Below are 27,435 nucleotides of genomic sequence, written 5' to 3' on the forward strand. Positions count from 1 at the left end.
TGTGCTAACGTTTACAGCACATCTGAGGGTAACTATCAAACGTTGAACAAGATATAAGCAAAAAGTACTTTTGGCCGCTATGTTGGAGGGCAAGAGCATGCCCTCCAACATGGCGGCCAATACAAATCATACTGCTTTGTGGAAAAATCAAAGTCCCATAAAAAATCTCCCTTAAATGCGTTTCCTCTCAAATTGCGGGTGTAAGATAATTTTTATGTGCTCTAACAATTTTTGGCATCAGCAAGATTCCAACTCATTGTTTAAAGGAAGCATTGGTCACGTGATCTCTTAGTGCAAGTGGTAGCCTGCGAGCAAGCTCTCCTATTTGGGCAAGCGAAGCGAGCCTCGCGAGAACGCGCGAGCGAGGGGCCGAGGAAAGGAGAGCTTGCAACCATCTCTCATAAATTTTCATTTCCACCCCGGAAATCCCGGGACTCCGCAAAGCGTGAAAACTGCCACCGCAAACGTGCCGCAGATTAGAAAAGTGACAACCGCCTGTCAAGTAAGTTTAGACAGCCGAGGGCGTGTAGAATTATATATTTATAAATCGCTTTCGCAACAGCATCAAAGTTTAATCTCTTATATGTTTTTTTTTTTCACGGGGACATCGAACTTCAACGTGTCAGCTCGGATAAGAACTCACTACTTTGATTTTCGTTTCGTTTACTTTTGAAAAATCCTCCATACTGCAGTGTAGAAAACATCATATATTTGTCCGTCTGGAACTGGAGAATAGCGTTTTCCTGCACTTGGTTCTCTTAAGGTTTACTCCAGTTGCTTCCAACTCTTTCTCTTTTCCTTCTTTACGATCAAGCTACACAGCTACACTGTCAAGTACACGTTTCTGAATTTTTCTACCCAGTAGAATTCAATTGGGCGAATCACTCTTCACTTCACTCTCCCGGTTTTCAGAACTAAACGAGGCGCTTGACACAAATGAATACAACTGATGAAGGGTTTTCATTTTCCCTCCACAAGAACTACAATCTCGGTCCGACTTATCCTCGGCACACAATATTCTCTTTGTGAGAATTACATCAAACGAGTCCGTCTGCATTGAGGGCTGAAACAAGTTCTCGGTACCAATCTGATCCCCCTGAGAACCAAATTGGACACACCGACGAAGCGGGTGCCAGCTTGGCCTGTTATCAGTCAACTTTGATTTCCGGAACGTCATTTTTCAGCCAATCGTATTTCCCTTCGTCTGGGCGAAGTACAAATGAAAATTTGTAAGGGATGGTTGCAAGCTCTCCTTTCCTCTGCCCCTCGCGGCTTCGCCGCTCGCTCGCGCGTTCTCGCGAGACTCGTTTAACTCGCCCAAATAGGAGAGCTTGCTCGCAGGCTATGCAAGTGGCCTATAAATGAACAACAACTTTGCACGTTCACAACGCTTTTTGTACATTTCTTTGCCCGTTTTTGCACGACTACGACCTGAAAATGCCTAATTTTGCGTTTTATGGAGGACGTAAACAAACAACGACGAAATTTAATTTTTCTTTCTCTAACTTGGATATGTTCCTTAGGAATTCAACTCCAGGAGGGCTCGCCTACATTTGACAAAGTAAGTGGGTAGGAATAATTGCGATAAAGACTGAAAGAACGCAAATTCACTTTTTGAGCGAGCATTGCCGTCGCTTTGTTGAATCTTAAAGTCCCTATTTTCTGTGGATAGCAAGTGAATCCCCTTACTAAAAAAAAAAAAAAAAACTATCGACTGGATTACTTTGTGTATGAATCATTTATGTGTCAAAGTCATTCTGGAGTATGGAAAAGAGTGCTTACAAAGGAAGGAAAAGCATTGACTGTCAATATTGATTAGGGTGAAACCCTGAGAATAGTCATTAGGGTTAAGCAGGGTAAAGCACTGATCAATACTGATTAGGGTTAAGCGCTCACTCGAACGGCTAGGGAGGTTAGCGCTTCTATTTAGGGTCAGGATTGTTGCGACATAGCTTCAAATCAAACCCTTGCTCACTTTCGAATCCTCGGTGGTGAAGGGGTTAAAGTGATGCTCCGAGATCGAATTCGTTCGTGCTAACCTGAATTTTTCTTTTCCTTAAAAATTGAAGAGACTTAGACCTGTTTTTTTTATCCCTCCATAAATTCACCACCATTTGTGGTGGGTGACAACATTTTTGATGTTACGAAAGGGAAATCAAAGGTTACTACGCCCTACTTATCAGAGAAAAAGCTAAACCGCCCAATATTATTCAAAAGTTACAGAGTAACTTTCATTTTAACAGCGACCATCTGAAGCAAATATTTAAGCTGCCACACTCTATCGTTGTCGAATCGTATGTTGACCTTCCAGTACAAAGTAGTGAACTCAATTCTTTACACAAATACAACGTTAATTGTATAAAACAGGTTTTAGAACAAATGATTTATGTACTTTCTGTGACAATCAAACCGAATCAGTTACCCATTTGTTCTAGCACTGCTCACGTTCCAAACATTTTTCGATTGAGTTTGAATTATATTGGTGCCTTATTTCGAATCAACGGATTCGTCTCTACTTAGAAAATGTGCTCATTGGAATTTTGACGGAAAATGCCGCTTGCCCTTTACTTCAATTGTTGAATTATTTTATAATTATTGGAAAACTCTATTTGTAGGACTGTACTGGGATCAAACAAATCCTTCTAAACATTTATGGACTGAGGGCAAAGATCATCGCTAAATATGAAACAGAAAAAAAATCAGCAACAAAGAATTCTTTAAAGAGAAAGTGGATACTGACGCCTTATTTTAGTTAACTGTTAACTGCCTTAACTGCGTATTATTTCATTGCCCTTTTGCTTCGAAAAAAAACGTTTTTACTGTAGCTTCGAGCTCATTCACCAAATTTGGTTACAGCAGGCCTAACAGACGTTATCCAAGATCTCGTTCAATATTCAACGCGGCCGGGTATTTGCAGAACGACAAAAGACGGAAGTTAAGTGATCTGGGTTGGGAATAGACCTTGCCACGGTTTTCGAAGCCATCTTGACGAGTAGGCAAACGTGTGAGAAGTGAGAAATTACAGTGTTTGTATGAGAATCTAATGTCGAATGATTTCCGTAAAACGGCTGTTCTGAAAAAATATGACTTGTAAACTTAAGCTACAAAACAAAGTACTTAAAAATTTTTTGGGCGTACCTGTGCTTAAATTTCTGCAGAGGCTTGCTTTAGCCTTTCCATATATTTGTCTCTAATTTTTACCGGGACTCTCTTACAGACAAATGTATGGAAGATTTTAAAAAGTGGTTCTAGGTCTTCTAGCACATCTAACGCCCTCAACTTTTTTCAGTAGATTCCTTAGGAGTGAAGCTTTAGTTTACAATTCATATTTTTTTCAGAACCGCCATTCTACGGAAATTATTCGACATTAGATTCCCATACAAACACTGTAATTTCTCACGCGTTTGCCTACTCGCCAAGATGGCGTCGAAAACCGTGACAAGGTCTATTGAGTAAATCAAGCTCCACTCTACTTAAGGGCGAAATAAAAGGCAGCTTGATTCACTCAGTTTCGGCCAAAAGCTAATCATTAAACGGCAGTGTTATTCTTTTTTCGGCGGCCGGTGAGCGTTTTGCTAGCCTGCGTAGCAGGCTTAGCGTTTTGCTAGAAACCCTGCCGTTTTCAATGGGTTCCTCTCATATTGCGACAGTTATAACGTGACACAATTGAGTTATGACGTTAAAGAAGTCGACCTCTTTTTATCAGTAATACTATCCCGGTTAACTTGCTAACTGCGGCCGCAGCCATATTTTTTTTTACATCTCAGTTCAAACTACTTTTTAATTTGTAAGGTCAAACTACAAAACCGGGGTTGGCAGTTCTATTCTGAGCCTCCTGTACAAAAGTGAAAACACACACACCAGACTTAACAGTTCAATTGACTTTATTTGCTTTGTTATTAATGTTGGTTAATTTGCACCAGTTGCGAGTTTAAGTATTCTAGATTCATACTGAGACCTCAAATTTTCGCAATTTGCTACCTAACCCGTTTCTCATTGACGTAATGCAATTAAACTGAAGCCAAGTAACCGAGATGAGATTTATGATAAAAAAGCTTTAAATCTATTTTGACCTTACTTTCTTCCGAAACCTAACAGATAGTTTTTATTTAACGCTTAAATTGACAATAACATCTCCTTATTTCTATCAACTAGTGTAAACTCTTAGGTGTTACAACTGAATGTACTACCATGTGTTCTAGAATCACTTCGATTGGTTATAAAGTCGATCTAGTGGGGTCATGATCACAGCACAGGTTTCAGTAGCTCTGCACCAGCAGTAATTTTTCTTCTAGCAGTGAAGAATACAACATATCCGTCGGGCGCAAGTTCCAGAAATCAAATCAGCCACGATAAGAACGATACACACAGCAAGAATAGTAATACCAGTAGCAGTAAGGGACGCAACGCTTCACACCTGCAACATGAGTAAGTGGATAAAAGCAAGTAAACCTTTATTTAAGAAGCAGTATTCATAGAAACTTATTAAGGACACTTTCAATAAAAAAAAAAAAAAAAAAAAATTGAAATTGGTCTAAAAGTAGAAATTTTAAAACACAAAAAAGACTTTACGGAGTAAAAGTTATTCACGTGCAACAAAATTTGCAAGTGTCATACGTAACAAAAAAAACATTGTTTTCTTTTTTCAAGGTCTAAATGAAAAGGAAGGAGATTTTCCTATGAGTCACGAGACATATCAAGAATTCCCCGATCCTCGAAGTTTTTAGCTTAAAAGTTCTTTTCCAAGCTATTTACTCTGGTTAAACAAGTGCGTAAATTTGAGCGCTTAAAATGAGCTGTCCTAAATCTGTCAGACAACAAATTGGCACAAACATCAATAAATTTAATATTCATTCGAAATATTTCGCCGTTTCTGATTGTTTTTAAACCCCCAGGTTAATTATTCATAACCAACTGGCGCTGACAAAATTTAAAGGAAGCGAGCGATGTTGGCTGATATATAATGCCACCGATATACAATCGCAACCTTGATTCCCAGGCAGCGGCGCGGTAGCCTAGCTGTTTTGGCGTGAGTAAACTCAAGAAATGGCGAAAGAGCTCATGTCTATCCCAAGACGAAACAGCCGAAATGCCGACTTAAATTGAACGGGAAAATGCAAGAATACGTAAAAAGTATTGCTCAATGGATCAGTAACCTACTTTTTGAGGAGTATCTGCAAGGAAAAACATCTGGTCAGATTCTAAAACTGTGCTGAGGAAGGGGTAAATATTTTAAAGAAAGTCTACGAGGAGGTAAAGTTGTTAAGAACTTGGAAATATTTGAATCAATATTAAAACAGTTATTGAATTCGGATTTCGTATGATATGAAGAATTATGCAGATCTCAGCGGCTGTTATCCACATAGCCCGAATAACACCTTCCTCAACCAAGAATTGTTAACTAACAACTCGTGCATTGACGCATGTCCAATCCACCCCATGCATTTCCTCTAAATTTCTTCGATGAAGGTGATTTTCATTGACTGACCTAGGGACTTATATCCAACAACATTAATGGCCGGCCTACGAGTGGTTTGAAGGTTACAAAGATTTAAGTCGTGCCCCCAACAAAACAAAAAGGTATATAGCGGTCACCCTCCCTCTCTTTGCTGACTGAAATAAGAGCCAGAGAAGGGAGCGAAATTGTCAGTTGTTTCAAGATGTTTTTTTTTTGCCAACATTTCTTCTCGAGTTACCATTTGTATTTCCAAGACATTAGTTTCCAACTTGACCTCCACTGAAAACGAAAATATTTTTAGTTTTTTTTAGCAATGACTAATTGAATGACACTTTGTTGTTCTAAACATTACACTAGCTAATAAAGTGGAACACTCACGCTTAACACTTATGGTCAACGGCGTTATCTTTTTGACGCGATAAATGGGCAGCTTGGCACACAGAGAAGCCATTTCATCACTCAGGTCCGAGCGGTCAGTGACAGTCGAAACGACTTCGTATTCATCGTTCGTCTCATTTCTAGCAATTGTCGTTGTGGCGCTCTTCTGTAAAGAGTAACAAGAATAACGTAAACCTAAAATGCCTTTAGTAACCTTCACGCACAAGTTCAGTGTATACTAAACGAAAGCTCCGCTGTAAACATTAACCTACCCTACTTTCGAATGTTTAATCGCCTGTATTAAAAAGCCCTTATTTTTGAGAAAAATACCTGCAACTCAAAAACTCAGAAACTTAATAAGGGGGAAAGTTGGTAAGGGGGTAGGACTTCAATTCCCGGCCATCCAAGAAGTTTATGAAAAAAAAAAAGAAGTCTACCCCAGTAAAGTTGATAAGGGGTTAGGACTTCCCGGCCATCAAACAAGTTTACGAAAAAAAGAAGTCTCTGACCCCAGTAATAGGTTTTTCCTGTTTTCCAGGGTTGCTAAGCTCATTAAGTGGGGATTAACACAAGCTTGTCGAAATATTTTCAATACTAGTTGAAAAAATCATAATGCATTTTCATAACGACAGTCAAATTTACCACCTTAAACTTCAATTCTATTTCCTATTAAAACACCGTAGGAACGTAAATATCCCAATGAAAAAGAATCTCACTTGAATTACCTGGTCAAGTAACTTGACGAGGTCACTAGGCTTGGGCATATTTTCAGTGAATTTACTCAGAAAACAGGCTTTTGCAGCCGACAGTCGTTGCATGGTCAAGTTCTACAACAAAAGGAAAACATAAGCAATGTTGTTGTGATATCATGATTCACAATAAAGTTTAAGGGAAACAATGAATAAAACGAACAGGTGTAAAGTCAGATTACAATACCGATATAGACAGATAGTTGACTGAGCGAGAGAGTACGCAAGCAATTATGCGAATAATTATCGAGTTGAGAAAACTTTCAATCAAAATCACTGAAATTTCACACCCACTTTGACTTGACCAAAGTATTTTACCTTCTTAAAGTCGTAAACAACATCGACTTCTCCCGCGTTCCCAGAATCTGTCTTTGGAATGCGATAGGTTTCTGTTTGATCCTTAGTGTCGATTTCAATTTCTTCTTCAAATTCTTTATCTCCATCCTTTACTTTTACCTTGTACTTGGACACACTTTGCTGCAACATAAGAGAGACATCAGTTGGCCTTTGATTGTACAAAACCAATTGGAAGTTTCTTGAGGTTGTATAATTTTTCACATTGACTAATAACTTTTCCCACTCCTTTTTTGTACCAAATGTCTCGGCATTTTTACGGAGAGTTCCACAAAATGTGGACTACACAAGGAATAACTGGCGTAAACTAAAAGCCGGTAAATGTATAACTCCAACAGTTATATTGAAGTACTCCAATCAAAGGACGCAACTTTAAATTGTACCTTTTTGTCTTCACATTTACATACAGATGCTGCAGATGTGGCAACAACAAAGACCGCAAAACACAGAAGGAACACCTTGAACTCCTAATGAAGGAAACATTCAAATTTTAGAGATTAATCGCTTCTGCCTAAAAGCAAGCCAACAGCGCCCTCGGGATTATCGGTGACTGTATTATTTAGAAGTGGCTTGTTTCGTTGTTCTCGGTGCTAACAGCAAATAAAGATATTGTCAAATAAATCTTACCATTTCTCTCGTAACAGAAAAGCGACGGTTCTTTGTTCTTCTTGTGGCAGAGGACTTGTACCTTTCTCCGCTGAGAATTGATGCAAATCTACGAGGGTGCCGTTTTTATACCATCTGAAGGCTGTCGAATGTTTTCTCACTCTCAATTTTGGTATTACAGATTATGATATTTTACACCTGAATTGGCCCGATTTTCCTACTGTTTCTGCTCTATTAGTGTAACATTTATGACCTCGTAGTAGTTCTTCCTTTACTGCGCACACTCAACAACTATAACTTCCGATGGATAAGGTCCATGACAATTTCCGGACTCACCCTACCCTAGTCTACATGGGCAACTGGAGCTGAGGAAAACCTCCTGGACCTGAAATAAATATAAGTAAAACTTGGCTGAAAGAATTACACAGAGCCTGAGAAAGGCTAGAGTGCACTTTTCGATTTGTCTATTTACGAAAGAGAAGCACGCCCTACTTGTTTTAATTTCACCAAACGCGACCTTAAGCCAACTAGAATCCACTCGGAATCTTTCTCCACTGAAATTGCAAAGAATGGAAACAAATCTTTAAGCGAACCATTTTTATACCAATGGCTGTCGATTATTTCAATGTTACGGATGTATTATTGTTCTGATCACACCTGTATTTGGAGTGATTTTTACTGTTTCAGCTTTTCTAATGTAATATTTATTACCTATTTCAAGTCCCTAATAACTCTACCCCACTCTGAATAGATTTTGAAAACTAACGGGACAACTGAACATCCGTTTTTGACCTTAAAATCTCTGATCTGCACTACCTTCAGCAATCGCCGTACTGCGCATATGCAGCAACAGATTAAATTAATCGGCCCCAAATCAAACACAGATTAGGGTTATTTAAGGATTGTTTGTGCAAAATATTTCGTAATTTTCTCGTGCAAGCTGTTGTTTTGGGTGAAATGCGCGCGTGTTGTATCCAAAAGGATGTGGCACTTGCACAGATCCTGGTAAAAGTTTTACCTTTTAAATAATAAGTTGCCTATCTATACATGTTTGCAATATATTTTTCTAGTGACGGGTTACCTGTGTTGATATATCGGTTTTAAAATCACTAAACACGGATTAGGGTTATTTAAGGATGGCTTGTGCAAAATATTTCGTAATTTCCTAGTGGAAGCTCGTGTTTTGGGTGAAATGCGCGCGTGTTGTACCCTAAAGGATCTGGCACATGCACAGATCCTGGTAAAAGTTTTACCTTTTAAGTTGCATATCTATACATGGTTTGCAATATATTTTTCTAGTGGCGCGTTACCTGTGTTGATATATCGGGTTTAAAATCAGCAAACATGACCTTAAGACCTAGAATTAGCGCTTCCTTAAGCAATCACACTGTTGCACATATGCTAAAACTGTTGACGACAGATTAGCAGCTCAAAATCACGTGGAGATCAACGTCAGTTCAGGCATAGTCCGCAAATAGTCTCCAATCAAGTCAAAAACACTCAGCTTTTGTGGGACACCTCACACACCTCACACTTCAACTGAAAAACACGATTCAAAAACATAACCAACGCGCATACAAATAGGTTCGGCCACCTTAATAGGAGAGTGACCCTTGACCCTTCGGATTGATGTCCCTTCCTAAAGCTTTTTTTCTCTAATAAAAAATGAAGAAAAAAAGTCGTTTGCAGATTCGCTAGTTGAGCTTACAAACCGCGTCTTCGGCATGTCCTCGGATGTCTTCCTTAAATCAGTGAAAAAGTTCCTAGACAAGGAAGTAAGAATTATACCATTCAATAGCCGCTCGCGTTCCTCCACATACCCCAGTAATTTGTTATGTTTTATTTCACGATGCGAGGTTATATCTTTGTAATCGATTGTCAGACTAGTTTGCAAGTGCAAGAGAAGCTTGTAAGTCGCTTGCCTGTCGAAATTTATGTAAAATTACGTTGTTATTGTTGTGGCCGGATAATGGGCAACATAGGAGCTCTGCAAAACTGTGAATTTCGCGATGGAAACAAAGGCAAAAAAGGTAAACTTTCTTTCGTCATATACAGGACTAAATAGATTTTCTCTGGGCCAAATTTCAGAGCTCTTGCTACTAACTAAGGAAAGCTATTGCAATGTTAAACTGAAGTGTCAGGATACTGGGCAGCATACTGTAATGAGTTAAGTTTTGTGACAAAAAAGTAAGCGCAAAGCGATGAGTGAAAAACAGTTTTTTTGCGAAGGTGAATGATTCATTTTGGAAGTCTCTACTCAAGACATTCAAGGCAAATAATTTTTTCTTGAATTATATTATCTTAGAACATGACATTACTTTTACTTTCAGTGTAAAATTATCCCTTTAAAGGTTCTAAATTCGCTTGTGGGTTAGGAAGACGTAATTGCTCGCTAAATGCTTCCCCAAGATCTAGATGGCTAGCTATAGCAATCGTGGACATTTTCTACAGGTTTTACGTGTTTTTTTTTTCTGATTTAAGAATCTTATACAGAATAGTTACTTTCTTTAATGATTACATAAATGCACTTACCTAGGAGGAAAACACAATAAATTCTCTCAATCTTCACTAGCCCAGGCTGTACGTGGCTTCAACCTCGAGCAAAACAACACGCAGTATATGCAACCTCGTTTCCATCGTTTAAAATGCCTGGACTATACAATATCGAACTAATCGTCCGAAAGACTCGCGCGTCGCGAACGATAAACTTGAACGATGTACATTTCTTTTCCGATTAATTTAAAAGCATTAAGCTATTGTCACAGCTTAAACATGCGCCGCACAGAGACACAGGTCCGTTAAGGGGTGCGCCATTCGAGTAATTACAGTATATGTCTTTCTAAGTGTTTCCTGTAATAGTCCAGTTATTCGGTTTTCTTTTATTAATTTTGACGTGAACAGTCTGTCCTTTCGCCGGCCGCCATTCTTTTCGAGCCTCCGCGAGCAAAAAGAAAACGTTTTTAATGTAGCTTACTCTATGACGAGCTCATTCACCATATTTGGTTACAGCAGGGTTACTAGAGACGTTATCCAAGATCTCGTTCAGTATTCAACGCGGCCGGGTATTTACAGAACGACAAAAGACGGAAGTTAAGTGATCAGGGTTGGTATCCTATTTACAACGATCTTACCCGCACTCCTAACAGTAACGGTGTTCTCTATGCATTCACTTATTTACTCAGTAACTTGATTCAGTCAGTTTCGGCCAAAAGCTAATCATTGACTACACGGCAGCGTTATTCTTCGTTCGGGAGGCCAGTGAGCGTTTTGCTAGAAACCCTGCCGTTTTCAATGAGTTCCTCTCATATTGAGACAGTTACAACGTGACACAGGCGCTGAAATCACAATTACGTCTCAGTTCAAACTACTTTTTAATTTGTAAAATCAAACTACAAAACCGGGGTTGGCAGTTCCATTCTGAACCCCTTGGACAAAAGTGAAAACACACACATCAGACTTAACAGTTCTATTGACTTTATTTGCTTTGTTATTACTGTTTGTTAATTTGCACCAGTTGCGAGTTTAAGTATTCTAGATTCATACTGACACCTCAAAATTTCGAACTTTACTAACTAAACTTTCTCATTGAGGTAATGCAATTAAACTGAAGCCAAGTAACCACCATGAGATTTATGTTAAAAAAAAGCCTTAAATCTATTTTGGCCTTACTTTCTTCCAAAACCTAACTGATTGTTTTTATTTAACGCTTAAATTGACAATAACATCTCCTTATTTCTATCAACTAGTGTAAAAAGCACAGATGTAGCAACTGGATGTACTACCATGTGTTCTAGAATCACTTCGAGTTATAAAGTCGATCTAGTGCGGTAATCACTGCACAGGCATGTTCAGTAGCTCTGCGCCAGCTCTCATTTTCTTTTAGCAGTAATGTGCACATGCTTGCTGTAAAAATGCTATGTGAAATAAGTATACTAAGAAACTCAGCTTAAGTATCGCTTGCATGCAGTGGTTTTACTAGACATCATATTGAGCAAGACCTAGTAGTTATACAATTCTATTGGTAAACTACCTAAACCAAAAGGAGGATGGACGTTACCAGGGCATAAGTATACCGCTCCTTACAACGATCTAGATGAACAGGTACGTTTTGATCCAAAAACCGGTAAGATACTTGAGATCTATGATCCTCCCACGGGAAAAACGGATGCTATATCGATGCAGCATGATGTCAATTAAAAAGATGTTCAAAGAGGGAAGGGTCCCGAAATATCTGTGGACAGACAAAAGAAAAGAATACTATAACAAAATCTTGAAGGAGGTACTAGATAAGAACAAAATAGTGCTCTACTCTACAGAGAATGAAGAGAAATCCTCGGTGGCTGAGAGGTGGAATCGAACTATGAAGGGTAGGATGTGGAAACGATTCACGGCTCAAATTCGACAGAGTGGGTGGATATACTACCGGGGCTGTTGAGAGAATACAACAACACAAAGCATTCCTCTTTTTACGAGCAAGAGATGTTAAAGGTTGAGCTACCCCAGGATTCCCTATTCAGAATTGAAAAGATAATACGGCGAGATAACAAGCTCGGTAGAGCGCTTGTTAAGTGGAGCGGGTACCCTGATATTATTTTAAAAATAGAGAGCGTTCATATGCAAAAGAAAAAAAAAGATGGCTGAACCTAATGAGAAAGTATATCTGAACCTAAAAGAGATTCATAAGATGTACCATGAAAAGAGGATCAAAAACGTAAAAATAAAAAGGAGCTGGGTATCGACCCTAAGAAGATAGTTAAACCTCCACGTAGTACCTCAATACCGGTTAGATTACGCAATCTAACCTCTGGTGTAACTACCGATTACGAAAGCATATACCGCTTTGGAAAAGATCTGGGGATCAACCTTAGAACGATAGGCAGGTACCTAAGCTAAAGCAAAAACAAAGGTGAGCCCGAAAAATTTATGCATTGCACGAAACAGCTAGCGATTTCATACCTTTGAAAACCCGTGATAAGATAACCTATAGACCTTTTTCATTCAAATAGGATGAAAAAAAGTGACTTAAAGATGTAGGGGTAATATATATGATAAGATACTGTGCTTGAAAAAAGACACGCTCGGATGAAGTCAAAGCGATTATCAGCTACCCCACGCGTTCCCACCGTACCTCATCCGAGAGGAATACCGAGACCGAGACCTTTTCCGGCGCCGAGAACTTCTAGGAGAGCCAATCATGCTCCTAGAACACTATTAGATACCGATATACCACAGGCGCTGCCACCTCCTATATTACAACCAACAAAATACCAAAAGGTAAAAAAGGCGGTTGAGTGGTGAAAGAAAAAGGTAGATGATTGGGGAGAGCGATTTCTCAACGCCCCCACTGAAGAACCGAAAGCCGTTGATTCGGTCCTTGCGTCTTTCAAAAAACATATAAATGAGCTATATAAACAGACTAAATCCTTTAGTCTCCGAAAAGAAAAATTAGCTTTACGTGAATTATTCGCTAATATGCGCAATATCGATGGTCCTATTGATGGGTGTAGTCCGATGTCTTTCTTATCAGCCGTAAGAACCGTAGTTACTAACCTTTTGAGAGAGAGTAGACAAACAAAGGTAAAAATGGTCCTCGATCTACTGTATTAAGACGAGAACAAATCTATCGACGAGTGAAACGATCGAAACAACCGCGCCATTTGCATCAAGGATCAAGGATCCATGAAATCCTTGAAGGTACCGATATTAATAGCCTTTATAATACGATGGTAGGAAGGATTCTCGAAAACTTAGCTACCCTTCAGAGCCGCTGTAGCAACTGGGCATTTGTATCTATTATAGATCTGACTATACAAACCGTTGAGTGTAAACCTTTGAGAGATAATAGCTATATCCCTCTTCCAAAAAACCTGAAGGACAAAAAGGCTTTGATAAACATGAAAAACGAAGATGATGAGTGTTTCAAGTGGTGTATCACCCGCGCTTGAAATCCTGTTAAGTCTCATCCTGAGCGTGTGACATCCCTTTTGAGGGAGCAGTCAGAAGCTCTGAATTGGGAAGGGTTAAAAAAAAGGCGCTAACGCGATACATCTTTTCGAAATATATGAACAACCCGGAGGTTGTTGTAAACGTATTCGCTTATGAAAGTGATGCCGGAATCTACCCTTTGAGAATAATCGACTCGATCGGAACGGCCGGTACGGTAAACCTCCTTCTAATCTCATCCGATGAGAAACAACACTACTGCCTAATCAAAGATACGAGTAGGCTATCATCTTCACAGATATCTAATATATAGATTTAGCCAGGGCTAAAAGCGAAGCTCCCATTAATAAATTCATATTTTAAATCAAACAATAAACTTGTAATCCACAAATCAGTTAAATTAAGGGCACGTTCATGTGACTTTTGAGGGAAAGGATAAGTTATTTTAGAGTGAAACATCTTACATCGAGAAGATAGCCTGATTATATGTACACCCAAAAAATAGCAAACATCTTCTATCACATTCAAGAGCCACCATGGCTCTTGATGACAGTAGATTAGGCCTCGAAAACAAATTCTTGGAAAACAAATCAGGCCGCATTTTTTTGCGTTCGACAGGTTTACTTTACAAATTCTTGCCAACAAATTTGAGGGTGTTTAAACCAACCTTTTATACTTTTTATACATCACATCTGAGGTGAAAAGGTACTTTTTATCGTACAGACCTCGGACAGAATACGGCATTTCACAATTTTTCAATGTTCAGGACGATCAATCGTGGGCTTTTGGCGAAACCGTTCAAAAAATTTCCAAAATCACCCATACGGCCAGCCGGTTCTCATTTTTAGTGCGAGCTGTCAGTGTGGTCGAGTGTTTGAATGAACTTTAATGGAGATACGCTTCAACGTAATAACAAATTTATTATCATTATTTTTTTTTATTTAATGGTTCCAGTTCTAACGATGTGTAATCTTATAAAGCGTTTGATACGCGCGACATTTCTAAGTACTCCTGCAAGCGATGTTCATGAACGATGAAAACAAACACCACGGACAAGCGATTAAAATTGCAAGAGAGACTACTAACAATCAATAAAAGAAATATAATTCGGTAAAACATTTACAAAGACAACAATTTTCATTCACGAAGACAAGTATTAAAGTGTCTCTAAAAATCCTAAGTCTTTAAGCTTAAAGCTTAAGTTTATTCTGTTTTACTTTCAGCCGGCCTCCCCGTGTTTGTTTTTTTTCAAAGATGAACTCCTCGTACAGCCAAATTTATAACTAAATATTCTTCGGAATTTTTTTTTTCTATTTGCCGTGAGAAAATATACCTGAAGGCCTTTTAAAGTTCCGTAAGCTTATATCAAACCTGATACTAGATCAGATCATTGACTCAAATCTCAACAAACGTGCAAGAACTTGCCGCATAAACTGTGCTCGACTTCATGAAATTAGATATAACAAAAACAAACATCAAATACAATAATTACCCAGGCTTACCATTAGAGATTCAGTTCCTGAAAGATATCAAGGAAGGCCATAGTTGCTTGAGACTTTTAAACTCTCTTACGCATTGAGCAAGGTGAAAGACGAAAACGATGCCATCCGAAATCGGATTACCCAATTTTGACAAGCGACGCATTTCTCAACCAAAAACCCATTAAACAAACCAGCCATGGATAACAGAAGACTCTTGATAGCAGCTGTATTTCATTTTGTACATCCAGTGGAAAAAGACAGTTAAAAACATCACAAGCTGACACAAAACTCTGTCAGCTTTAGCTGTCAAAGTAAACAACTTTCAAGATGCTGCATAAATTTTCCGCATGAACTCACCTGTCAAATTTTGACCAATCAGAGTACAAAAATTGGACGTAGAGCGTGACCAACGCGTGACTATGGTAAGAAAAGGTCTTCCCCGCCTTTATTTATAAAAAAGGTGGCTGAATTTTCGCGTTCGAGCTCAGTTTGAAATCAAAATCTTGACAGTGCGGGGCCATAAGGACATAAACACAACATATTTCATATGAATCATTGGAAAAAATAGACTTGAGCCTGCGATCATTTGAAACTGGTAATTTGTCAGCGGATAACTTCAAAAAAATTCTCGACCTCGATGGGTCGACACTTGAGCCCGCGGTACGGTCAGGTGATACTGGTCAGCGGATATCCTGTTTTGACAGCTGTCAATTGATCACAACATTGATGTGCAATTAGTTTTCTATTGGGCTCCCAAACTAGCTAGAAAGTGTGAGAGTAAACATTGGTTGCCCTGTGGTGCGGACGGTCGGTCGGGCGTACGGTCACGTGATTACCAAATTTTCTCGGATGGGTAGATTACCAGATTTCCTTAGCTATGGGGCTCTGTCCACGCGCGCGCTTCGCGCGCGGGTGGAGCTCCGCTAAAAACGAGCATAATATATAGATTTAGCCAGGGCTAAAAGCGAAGCTCCAATTTTAATAAATTTATAATTTAAATCAAACAATAAACTTTTAATCCACAAATCATTTAACTTAAGGGCACATTATTGTGACTTTTGAGGGAAAGGCTAAGTTATTTTAGAGTGAAACATCTTACATCGAATTGATAACCTTATATGTACACCCAAAAAATAGCAAACATCTTCGATCACATTCAAGATCACAGTAGATTAGGCCTCGAAAACAAATTCTTGGAAAACAAATCACGCCAAATTTTTTTGCGTTCGACAGCCGAGTTACTTTACAAATTCTTGCCAACAAATCTGGGGGTGTTTAAACCAACCTTTTATAATTTTTATACACCACATTTGAGGTGAAACAGTACTATTTATAATACAGAGCTCGGACAGAATGCCGTATTTCACAATTTTTCAAGGCTAATATCATAGGTGACGAATTACTCCTTAATTTTGGCGCGAAATTTCAGCGTTAATTAGTAATTTCACATGTGAAATTACTAAATAGTCCATTTTCGAGTTCGCTATGACCGCTGAATTAAAGAAGTGAAGACCCATTTTTTACAGCCTTAGCCTCCACCTGAAGTAATATATTCACAAATTCCAACGAGAAAAACACCTGTTTATTACTCTGTCTATTGTGTATATTCAAATTTCAAACACTTATACTTGCCAGAATTTCTGAATATTTTACTTTACGTCGAGGCTAACCCTGTATGAATGTGTCGTTAATGTTTGTATTCAGCGGTAATTTTGAATTGGAAACTGGACTATTGCCAAGGCAACCTGCCGTACGTCTCAGTGTCAAGATGGCGACGAAGTTTTAAAATGTCATGAATGAAGATGTCAGGGCATAAAAAGATGCTTTAGAAAACCTGAACACACTAAAGAGCATATCAAGAAGGATTCTTAGAGGTATGTTGTCGAAAAATTCGAAAAACTTAAGCCAAATTTCAGCTCTAAACGTTTGAGAGAGTGGAGTTCACGATCGATCGATACGATCCAGGATAAACAAGTCAAAATCCTCGATTGCTAAGGTAATTCGTCACCCATGATATTAAAAGGTAATCAAATGGTATACTCGTGAAATTAGGGAATAATTTCACTTGCGTTTTGTCCAAATCCTAATAACTTCCCGAGCCTTTAGGCGAGGGAAATTACAAGGATTTGGACAAAACGCGCGTGAAATTATTCACTAATTTCACTCGTCACCATTTGATTACACATACAAATTGCACTCAGTCAATATTCAGGACGAGCCAAAGCGTTCAAAAATTTCAGAAAATTTCCAAAATCACCCATACGGCCAGCTGGTTCTCGTTTCTATAGTGCGAGCTGTCAGTGTGGTCGAGTGTTTGAATGAACTTTAACAGAGATACGCTTCAACATAATAGCGAATTTATTATTATTTGTTTTGTTATTTAATGGTTTCAGTTATAACGATGTGTGATCTTATAAAGCGTTTGATACGCGCGACATTTTTGAGTACTCCTGCAAGCGATGGTCATGAACGATGAAAACAAACGGCACGGACAAGCGATTAATATTGCAAGAGAGACTACTAACAATCAAAAAAAGAGATATAATTCCGTGAAACATTTACAGAGACAACAATTTTCATTCACGAAGACAAGTATTAAAGTGTCTCTAAAAATCTTTAAGCGTAAAGTTTATGTTTTAGCCGGTTTCCCGGTTTACTGTTTTCGAAGGTGAACTCCTCGAAGCAAGAAAATCGCTCAAAGTTTTCTTTCTACAGCCAAATTTATAACTAAATATTCTTCGGAACGTTTTCTTTCTATTTGTGGTGAGCAAATATATCTGAAGGCTTTTTAAAGTTCTGTAAGCTTATATCAAACCTGATACTAGGTCAGATCATTGACTCAAATCCTACAAACGTGCATAAACTTGCCGCATAAACTGTCAGCGTGAACTGTGCAAGACTTCATGAAATACAAACATCAAATACAATAATTACTTAGGCTTACCATTCGAGATTCAGTTCCTGAAAGCTATCAAGGGAGGCCACAGTTGCTTGAGACTTTTAAACCCTCTTACGCATTAAGCAAGGGGAAAAACGAAAACGATGCCATCCGAAATCGAATTACCGAATTTTGACAAGGGACGCATTTCTCAACCAAACCCGAGTAAACAAACCGCCATGAATAACAGAAGACTCTTGATAGCGGCTGTATTTCATTTTGTACATCCAGAGGAAAAAGACAGTTAAAAACATCACAAGTTGACACAAAACTCTGTCAGCTTCAGCTGTCAAAGTAAACTACTTTCAAGATGCTGCATAATTTTTCCGCATGAACTCACCTGTCAAATTTTGACCAATCAGGGTATAAAAATTGGACGTAGAGCGTGACCAACGCGTGACCATGGTAAGAAAAGGTCTTCCCCGCCTGTACTTTTAAAAAAAAAAAACTGCATGAATTTTCGCTTCCCAGGTCAGCTTAAAATCAAAATCCTAATAGTGCGAAGCCATAGTGACATAAACACAACATATTTGATATGAATCCTTGGAAAAAATAAACTTGAGCCTGCGATCATTTGAAACCGGTAATTTGTCAGCAGATAACTTTAAAAAAAATACTCGACCTCGATGGGTCGACACTTGAGCCCGCAGTACGGTCAGGTGATACTGGTCAGCGGATGCCCTGTTTTGATAGCTGTCAATTGATCACAACATTGATGTGCAGCCTGTGCAATTAGTTTTCTCTTGGCTCCCAAACTAGCTAAAAGTGTGAGAGTAAACATTGGTGTTCCTGTGGTGCGGACGGACGGGCGGTCGGTGTACGGTCACGTGATTATCAAATTTTCTGGGATGGGTAGATTTACTTAGCAATGGGGCTCCGCCCACGCGCGCGCTTCGCGCGCGTGGAGCTCCGCTAAAAAGTTCCTCTGCCTTAGATGCTTGAACCCTTTCGGTAGTCAAGAGCTATTGGACAGCCATACGGAGTATTGTGGAAAGAACGGAGCTGTAAAGATTGTTATGCCGAAGGAAGGGTCCTACATATCTTTTAAAATCCATTTCAAAAAGGTTCGTCATCCTTTCGTTATTTATGCGGATTTTGAATCTTTGATTGAACCGATAGCCACAGGCCAACCCGACCCTAAAAAAAATATACTAATAAATACCAACACCATAAACCCGTAAACTTCTGTATATATAAAATGCTTCACTGATAAGGTTTATAAACCTAAGCTGGTCTGCTATACGGCAAAATCTGAGGAAGAGGATGTATCTCAGATATTTGTTGACGTGCTCTCAGAAGAGATCAAGGATACCTACCATCGATTCAAAGAGCCTGTAAAGATGGCTTACGGTGAAAAGGAGAGAGAGAACTTTGAAAAGAGCAAGTTGTGTTTGTTATGTGAAAGGGAGTTTTCACCAGCCGATCTCGAACCTCGGGGTTAAGGAGGGGAATGTAGACTGTATACCTAAAAACGAAGAGATCTACATCAGCTTTTCGAAAGAGGTAGTTGTAGACTCATATTTGGAAAAAGCCGAAGGTGAAGAAAATGCAAATGAAAATGTTAAATGTTTTTTGTTAAATGTTAATGCTAAATGTTTTCTGTTTCTACTTTTCCAACTAACAGAGGCAAAACTCTTTGTAAGTGGTGCTGATTAAAAAAGAAAAATCCTTCCTAGTTGCTATTAGTGTTGTATACGAACTTTTTTACCTGTAAGTAAAATAAATTAAGTATCTCGATATTTGGGTCACGGACAATCAAAGTGGATGCTTGTCTCACGCATTAATGGACATACTCTGTTGTTTTCATCTCTGGCCGCCAAGATTATTAAATGATAAGCCTGAGGAGAGATAAGATATGACTACGTTCCTGATAGGAATGGTGGGGCTGCTTGCCGGAACACTTCAGTATCCAGGTGTGGCTCAAGGGAGGGGGGGGGGGGGGGGGGGCACTCGACCAATATTCGGGTAAAGGTGAGCTGCTGACGCTTTGAGACCCTGAGCCTGTTAAGGGAAAAAATCTTAAAATACATACCCTGTTAACGACAACGATCTACTTTTTATTAGGGACGATGGACAAAATGCAATCCGTCTTGTTTTAAGGCCATATTGGCAATTGCAATAGAGCAAATTCACGTCATTTAGTCATTGCTTTTGTAACTTGGAGTACAAACAAATTTTATCAAGCAAATCAAATCAATCACGCAGGCAATGCGCTGTTAATTATTAGAACAGATTCGCCAGAAATTATATGCCCTGTTTAGGACACGCCCAAAATTATATTTCTGTTTAGGACAGAAAGGAACAAAACTATACCCTGTCCAGCGGAACATCCCCATGTAGGCCATATAAGGAAGTACACATCCGAGGGCTCAAATTAAGCTTTATGTTGCGCCCTAAAAGATAACCTTCTAAAGCAGAAAGCTAAATAAGAGATACAGAGGTGTCATTTTGCAATCTAACGTGATGGTCTGTGTGCGTAAAAATATTAATATAATTTGTCATTCTGTCCTGAAACATCCAAAATCAGCAGTTTGCTAAGCAGGGAAATTCCAATATTCCTGTGATCCAAGGCGCAAAATCAAGACTTGGGGTGACGAAATAAATGGACGAAATTGTCCACCCAAGCCTGTGTGTTAACTGACGTGGATCGAATGTGGACACTACTGCAAGTCTGGCAAATGGAATCTTTCTTGGTAAAATTTGAAATTCTGAAAAGGTTCATTGGGCAAGCAGTCTTCCCATCATGCATACTGAAATTGATATTTCCATTGTCTGTGTAAACAACTCCAAGTGATCTGCATAACCATCTAAAAGCTGAATTCTCTTAAAGAAACTCACCCTTGCAAAAGTGGCCCGACCATAATCAAGCAAGCATTGGTCCAATGACCTCTTAATGCAAAAGGCCTAATGGTCTCACTTACATGTAGGGTTTTTGGGACAAAGTCACTGTATTTGCTCATCTAGGGATCACTGGATTAGGGCTATGGCTAAAGAATTTTACAAAAAAATGCCATGACACTGACCGCACAGAAATTATGCTTAAAAAAGAACACAACATCCCTGGCACTTGTTCAGATTAACCTGGGTGGCTCTTTAGATGTATTTAGATGTCTGTTTTCATACGGTCTTCTTTAGAGGTTACTGTAGTTGAAGCTTAAGCCACACTCACATTGGTTTTCCTTAGGCGTTTAATTTGAATTTTCCAGCAAGCATTCCTGTCACCCTGCGTTTGAATGCTGACACTAACCAATAAGAGAAAGTAGGATGTCTTGCGACTCAGGGCCCAATAAATTTGATATCACTAAAAAAGAAATTGTTACTTATGCTCTGCCACTTACTTTCCTTGAATGGAAATTTTTGTTGAAATTATTGTTTACTGGAATAAGAATAATAATAGGACAATCACATGACTTGTGGAGGGCATACCTAGTAGTATCATTTGCGCCCGAATGAAGCAAGGTTGCAAATGATGCTACGAGGGACACAATTATATATGCCCGCCAAAAGTCATGTGATTATCATTTATATTATTATCTGCAATACACAAGGCGAAATCTTTGCCGCAGCGAGCAAAATGAAAACACAACAAAAACCTAATAAATTCAGCTAACTTCTCCGCATCTTTCCAAATGCCGTCCATTTTCTGCCCTTCCATGAAGTAGCGATTCAATTTCAGTCTCCTGACTGAATAGATGATTTGTGTTTTGGTTTAGCATTGTTTTGTTCATGGCGAACATGAATTCGCAGACTCTTACCAAATGTTTATGTTTCAGCTGAGTGGAGCACAGGTTAGATGGCGATGAATTCCTGCATGATCTCATTCCAGTTCATGCACTTGGAGTTAATTCACAGCCTTTCTCTGTTTTCACTTCCGCGAAGAACTTTTGTAGAATTGCACTGTATTCACAGATCCACTATAAATTAATTTTTCTTTTCTCACATCATTTCTTGAACTTTTTTACTCCCCACTCTTGCTCTCTTGATGTTTTTTGCTTGAGCTTTTTGCTCAATTTCATCCAGTTGCTCATTGTTTAAGTCCAAATTTTGACCAGAAAAACACTGAAAATTTTGGACTTTTCCATTAATTTTTATAATAGAATCTCCAAACGTCAAACGTTCACCACAAAACTACAAAGTGAGCAACTGTGAAAATTCATCCACAAAAATTCGCACCAACTCTGGCACTGAAATGGTATCCTCAGGATCTCATTGGCCATGCAAAGTTGTTTGACATCTAGTCTACAGCCAATCGGAATCAGGGCAGCAAATGCATTTTCAGCCTGCCCATTGCCCATTTGGCCGGCAAAAAGGCATGTTTTACAGAGGGCACTTTGTCATTTGCAGCGTTTTGATAATGATGAAGAATAATTTTCCTTTTGTTTCAGTCAACACTGTTTCACATACAGCATACATGTAGCAGCCCAATCAAAATGTTTAACTATACAGTGTTAAGATGTGAAGTATAATATGAAATAATTCATTTTTTGAACCGCGGTTGTAGATGAAAGTGGAGAATGATCATCGCAGTAAATTTTCCAATTTAAGCAATTGGAAAGAAGAAGCCTGAAAAAAATCAGGGCTTCAACGGGATTCGAACCCGTGACCTCCGCGTTGCCGGTGCCAACTGTCTACCAACTGAGCTATGAAGCCACACATTGGGAGCGAGGTCAATTTATTGAGTTCATATCTCCCGTGAGGAGTGAAATGATGTGAAGTATAAATTATATGAAATAATTCATTTTTTGAACTGCGGTTGTATAGATGAAAGTGAAGAATGATCATCGCAGTAAATTTTCCAATTTAAGCAATTGGAAAATTTACTGCGATGATCATTCTTCACTTTCATATACAGTGTTAAGTGGCAAATATGATGAAACCAAAGTATACATAACAGGTGGCATGGCAATGCAAGGCCTTACTGATAAACCTTTGTATTGAATAAGAGCCAGTATTCCACGAGAAGTAGCAATATTGCAGACTGCTTCCTCACTTTGACCAGGGTCTAAAAGAGATTTATCGCGATCCATGATTTGACCAAAAGACAGTGTGGGATTCTGGAAAACACAAGATAGTTATCTTAACCGGAAACAGGATTTTCTGGTCACCCGGGAAGCCAGATTTGCCAAAATTTGGGCACGGGATAAGGGATTTTTTTTAACCATATGTGGGGAATTCGGGAAATCCTATGTTTGAGCAGCAATTACGAATTAACCAGGTGAGCATTAAGAGGTATCTCCTCTAAAACCAGGAGCTGCATGATTACCCGTTCAAACCAAACCAGGCTATAGAGACAGTGTGCCTTGTTGTATTTTTTTTGGAAAGAAAAACAGAATTCGGGGAAAAGTCGATGTCCAAAATTGCGGGATGCGGGATTTTCATGAAAAAGGAGTGGGAATTTCATTATATCATATTTAACTCACAATAGCTCTCTGTTTCTGATTTGCTCAGGCCCCTGGCTTATTCTTCAGAGCTGACTACACAGTAAAGGCTATCACCAGAAAAAGGGATCAGGCAAGCGAGAATCCCTGGGGACAAATTTCATATTATAAGCTCACTTGTAAATAGCCAAATTAGCCTAAAACATAGTAACACAGCAAAAAATGCAAAATAAACAGATGGCAACTGCTACCTGGAGAATATGTGTTAGATTTTAAACATCTCTTTGTATGTCCATAATTTCTCGTGGAACAGACAAATGAAGACAGAAATTTAACATCAATCAAGTTAAGCTTGTTTTAAAGCAAGAACTACATCGATTTTGCATAACATACATAATAATATGCAGATCTTGGATGGTCTCATCCATTTTAACGGTAGATGACACCCTCGTTGATCTGCGTGATTCTTCAGATTGTATGAAAGCCTCATCCCCTAATTAGGTAGCAGGGATTGGGAAGGCCATAGGCCATGTGCATGGCCCATAAAGTTAGAAAATGTTGGATTATAAAACTGCTGACCGAGTCCAGAATGCACCCTAAAGTCGCGTAATAAGCACTTTAGTTATAAGCTCCTTAATCTGTGTATTAATTTTGTGTTACATGTACAACAAATAAAAACATGAACCTAACCCTTTGTTTCTTTGATCAGTGATCTTTTGCAAATGCACTCAGTTCTGTCAAGACAGACGTACTTTGAGTTGATATTTGCTTCTAGCTGTCTTTGTCTTTCTTGCCAAAACAAATTCATTTACCATTTTAATAATTATTATTGAGATAATGCCTCCAAAGAGACTTCCTTTTTTTAGCACAAATTTGCCAGCCAAGTTCAAGATCAACTGCGAAAATGTAAACAACAACAACGATATAAAAACACTTTCCAGGCCTGCAGGTAACGAATACAGAAAATTCCAACCGCGCAAAGTGGCTCATGTTTGAAAGGGACGCCATGTTTTGCAAAACATTGAAAACAAGCAGTATAGCAAAGAAGTATCAGCTTCAAAGTTACAGTAAGTTGGATTGGAGTCACTTACTCAGTTTAGTTTAGACTTAGCAATTATCATGCTTATATAATTCTGATTCTTAATGATAGACTTAGCTTGTGCTAGCTACACAACTTTCTGTGTATCAAAATTATAAAATCAATATAGTGACTGCTAAAATGGTCAAATTGATTGCTCTTTATATACTGAGTTACATGTAAGTTCAATGGATGCACTGATTGATTCAGTACATTTTGTAAAACCTGAATAAACATAATTAAAAACTGAAAAATACTCGGTACTTAATCACCAGTAATGACATATGGTTGTGAGACATGGGCACTTAAGAACGTTATGATGGATAAGCTTGCAGTACAGTGTAAGATGGAACGCATAATACTAGGCATTACCCTTTAGGATCAAAAGCAAAACACCTGGATCTGTCAAGAAACTGGTGTAAGCAATATCATCAACGCTATCAGAAAAGCAAAGCGTAGATGTGCAGGTCACATTTCCTGGCTATTTGATAATCATTGGACCATCAGAGCAACAGACTGTGGACCCAAGAGATTGGACCAGAAAACAGGGTCATCCAAAAACAAGATGGAAAGACGATCTCACCAGACAGCAGATCGGACCCTTACGGCTAAGATTAGCCAAGCACAGACACCTGTGGGATTGATCCAGGGAGGGGTGAGTGAATGCAAACCCTGCTGTTCATGATGATGATGATCGACACACTTTTATATCTTGAATTGCACATATAATTTTAATTCCTGTGACATGGTGTTTTGCAGGCGGTCAGTGCATGGTTAAACTTGCATGTCGGTGTGTGTTTTTTAATAAATATTATTAGACAAACAAACATGACAGCGAAAAAAGCAATATTACACAGAAGGATATTTCTCGAAATCTACTCATAAATTAAAAAATTTTATGGTACTTGGCAGAATTTTTACTTTTATCGTAGTTTAAATAATGAGAACTTTAAAATGGAATTTGAACAGATGATTTTTGGGACGCGTTTAATATTACAGACTTACAATTATTATTTATTTATTAATTACCTAAAAATCAAAAGCTGTGTTCAGCCACCTTAATGGCCTATAACTTTTCAAAGTCTGGGACATAGGCCCATTTGTCTATTTCTGGCACAGGAGGATGAAGATGCCCCGAGTAAAACCCTACAAGATTTGTATAGTAGTAGGACAAAAGTCAAATTTAGTAAAAATGTTTGTAATCAATTAGACTACGAGTACTCCCCCATTTTCCCTCAGGGATAGTAGAGCGAGCAAAATACGAGCATGCGTAAAAATCACCACATGTGAGAAAGGTGACACACGACAGGGAGAGAGAAAAATGAGGGACTACAGGCAAAGCCAAGGCTTTTGACTTTAAGCGCTGCTCTCACAATGCTCTACCACGACGCACCAGCCACTATCAACACTTGATGTTTACTGATGACAATAGCATTGACAGCTCAATGAGAGAGGGAATGCCACTTTGTTACACTTAATTGATTTGAAAGGTGATACAAACTTCACACACCAAAATCAGTTGGCCATGAAGGGTCAAGAGCTTGGACTTTGTCTGAGGTCCCTCATTTTTCTCTCTTCCTGTCGCATCTTTTAGCGTTTCACTTGCTCTACTATCAGGTACCATCCCTGAGGGAAAATGAGGTACTACTCGTAGTCTGGTAATTAATTCAAACTATGTCACAGCTCAAAACATCCTTACTTAAAAGTTCACTGACTCCCTCCAAAACAGTATGGCAGGTCCTAAGCAGTTATGGGTATGAACAAATGTTTTCCTTACACGTATTCTTCAAAAAGCAGTTGCCATTCTTTACGATTTTTGTACATTGCTGCTATCTTCCTGAGGCATTTTATATAAATAAGCAATTTTTATTCACACAAACAATTACAAACAATCAGTTTTACAGCGGGGGTAGCACCCGCATTTTCGTATGGCGCCCTCTTTATGTATCTAATACACGGGTTGGAGATTCTATGAGGACATTTTTGTCATTTTTATCAAGTCTTTGGAATACTTTTGGTGGCCAAATAAATAAATACATTGAAATTATTGGCTCACTATATTGTCTATGTTCAAAAATTCGAGGGTTTGCTCCTCAACGAGACTTCTATTTAAATAAGTTGCCGTTGTAGGTATTAAAGACGTATAGAATGCAACTTTACCTTTAACAGTGAATTCTCGTATTTAATTCCTAGCAGTGACTTCTGATCGATTTCGATTTCTACCCTGTCCAGCACAATTAAATCGACCAATGCGGCACATACAGCACCTGCTCGTAGCTCCATTGCGCCGTCCACTTCACCATCCTTGGACTCTTGCCAAAGCAAAGCATGCTTCAGTGAATTTTGTGAAAATGTAAGTGACATTGAAAGCCCTCGAGAAAGCCTAAACTTTATTCTTTCAGTTGTACACACGATCGTCGGTTTCCACTTCACTTCACTTCACTTATTTATCAGGCGCGTAGGAGGGGGGGTTCGAGGTCAATTTGTCAATTTATTTGAAGGCCTCAACCTCATGAAGATGATGCAATTGCAAAAGTTTGCTTTACGAAACGGAATAGTCCTGTTGTGAGTTGATAAGCTTTATAAGTAAGTAACCCGTGTTGTGGCCTCAGTGTATCCTAGTGACCTAGTATTATATGTAGTCAAAATAATCCCACCATTGAATATATTTCCTTAGCTGGTTATGAGAATTCGGATTGACGGCCGATCAAGAACAGAAATAATGCGGGCAATTTACTTTCTCTTCGCAGTTAAAAATTTTCATTGCTTGTTCGAAGTGATTAGTGTGTCTTTCTACTCGTGTAACCTTTGTTTATGCGAGTTTTTATATCGCATTTGCTGAATGAAAATGATATAAATCTTTGAGATGATCGAAACTCGGCATTTGGACACTTCAATTACAGTAATCGGAGAAGTTCATCTTCTTAATCTAATAAATGAACAACAACTTTGCACGTGCACAACGCTTTTTGTACATTTCTTTGCCCGTTTTTGCACGACTACGACCTGAAAATGCCTAATTTCTCGTTTTATGGAGGACGTAGACAAACAACGACGAAATTTAATTTTTCT

At 38.7% G+C, this 27,435-nt stretch overlaps 2 protein-coding genes across 2 annotated transcripts in view; both read right to left on the minus strand.

The window, feature by feature from the left end:
• LOC140927199 (uncharacterized) overlaps nucleotides 1-26,685 on the minus strand; it is a 40,489-nt gene extending 13,804 nt beyond the window's left edge. Inside the window, exon 1 of the mRNA XM_073376842.1 lies at nucleotides 26,524-26,685. Within this exon, the coding sequence (XP_073232943.1) occupies nucleotides 26,524-26,646 (123 nt within the window). The 5' untranslated portion in view covers nucleotides 26,647-26,685. The remainder of the gene's footprint in view (nucleotides 1-26,523) is intronic.
• LOC140929006 (uncharacterized) lies at nucleotides 4,344-8,891 on the minus strand. Its single transcript, XM_073378820.1, has 6 exons — nucleotides 8,856-8,891; nucleotides 7,323-7,406; nucleotides 6,904-7,062; nucleotides 6,562-6,663; nucleotides 5,837-5,999; nucleotides 4,344-4,417 (listed from the first exon to the last, which is right to left on the minus strand). The coding sequence occupies exons 1-6, from the start codon at nucleotides 8,889-8,891 to the stop codon at nucleotides 4,344-4,346; spliced, it is 618 nt and encodes a 205-aa protein (XP_073234921.1).
• Nucleotides 26,686-27,435: the final 750 nt, after the last annotated feature.

This window comes from Porites lutea, chromosome 2, assembly GCF_958299795.1.
Source record: "Porites lutea chromosome 2, jaPorLute2.1, whole genome shotgun sequence".
NCBI classification, from domain to species: domain Eukaryota; kingdom Metazoa; phylum Cnidaria; class Anthozoa; order Scleractinia; family Poritidae; genus Porites; species Porites lutea.

Coding starts and splice junctions, on each gene's coding strand:
- LOC140929006 (XM_073378820.1), bottom strand. CDS start 8,891: ATGTTTGCTGATTTTAAACCCGATATATCAACACAG. Junction 7,407..8,855: donor AACCCGATATATCAACACAG/GTAACGCGCCAC, acceptor TTCCTTCATTAG/GAGTTCAAGGTGTTCCTTCT. Junction 6,664..6,903: donor TTGTTTACGACTTTAAGAAG/GTAAAATACTTT, acceptor CTTTTGTTGTAG/AACTTGACCATGCAACGACT.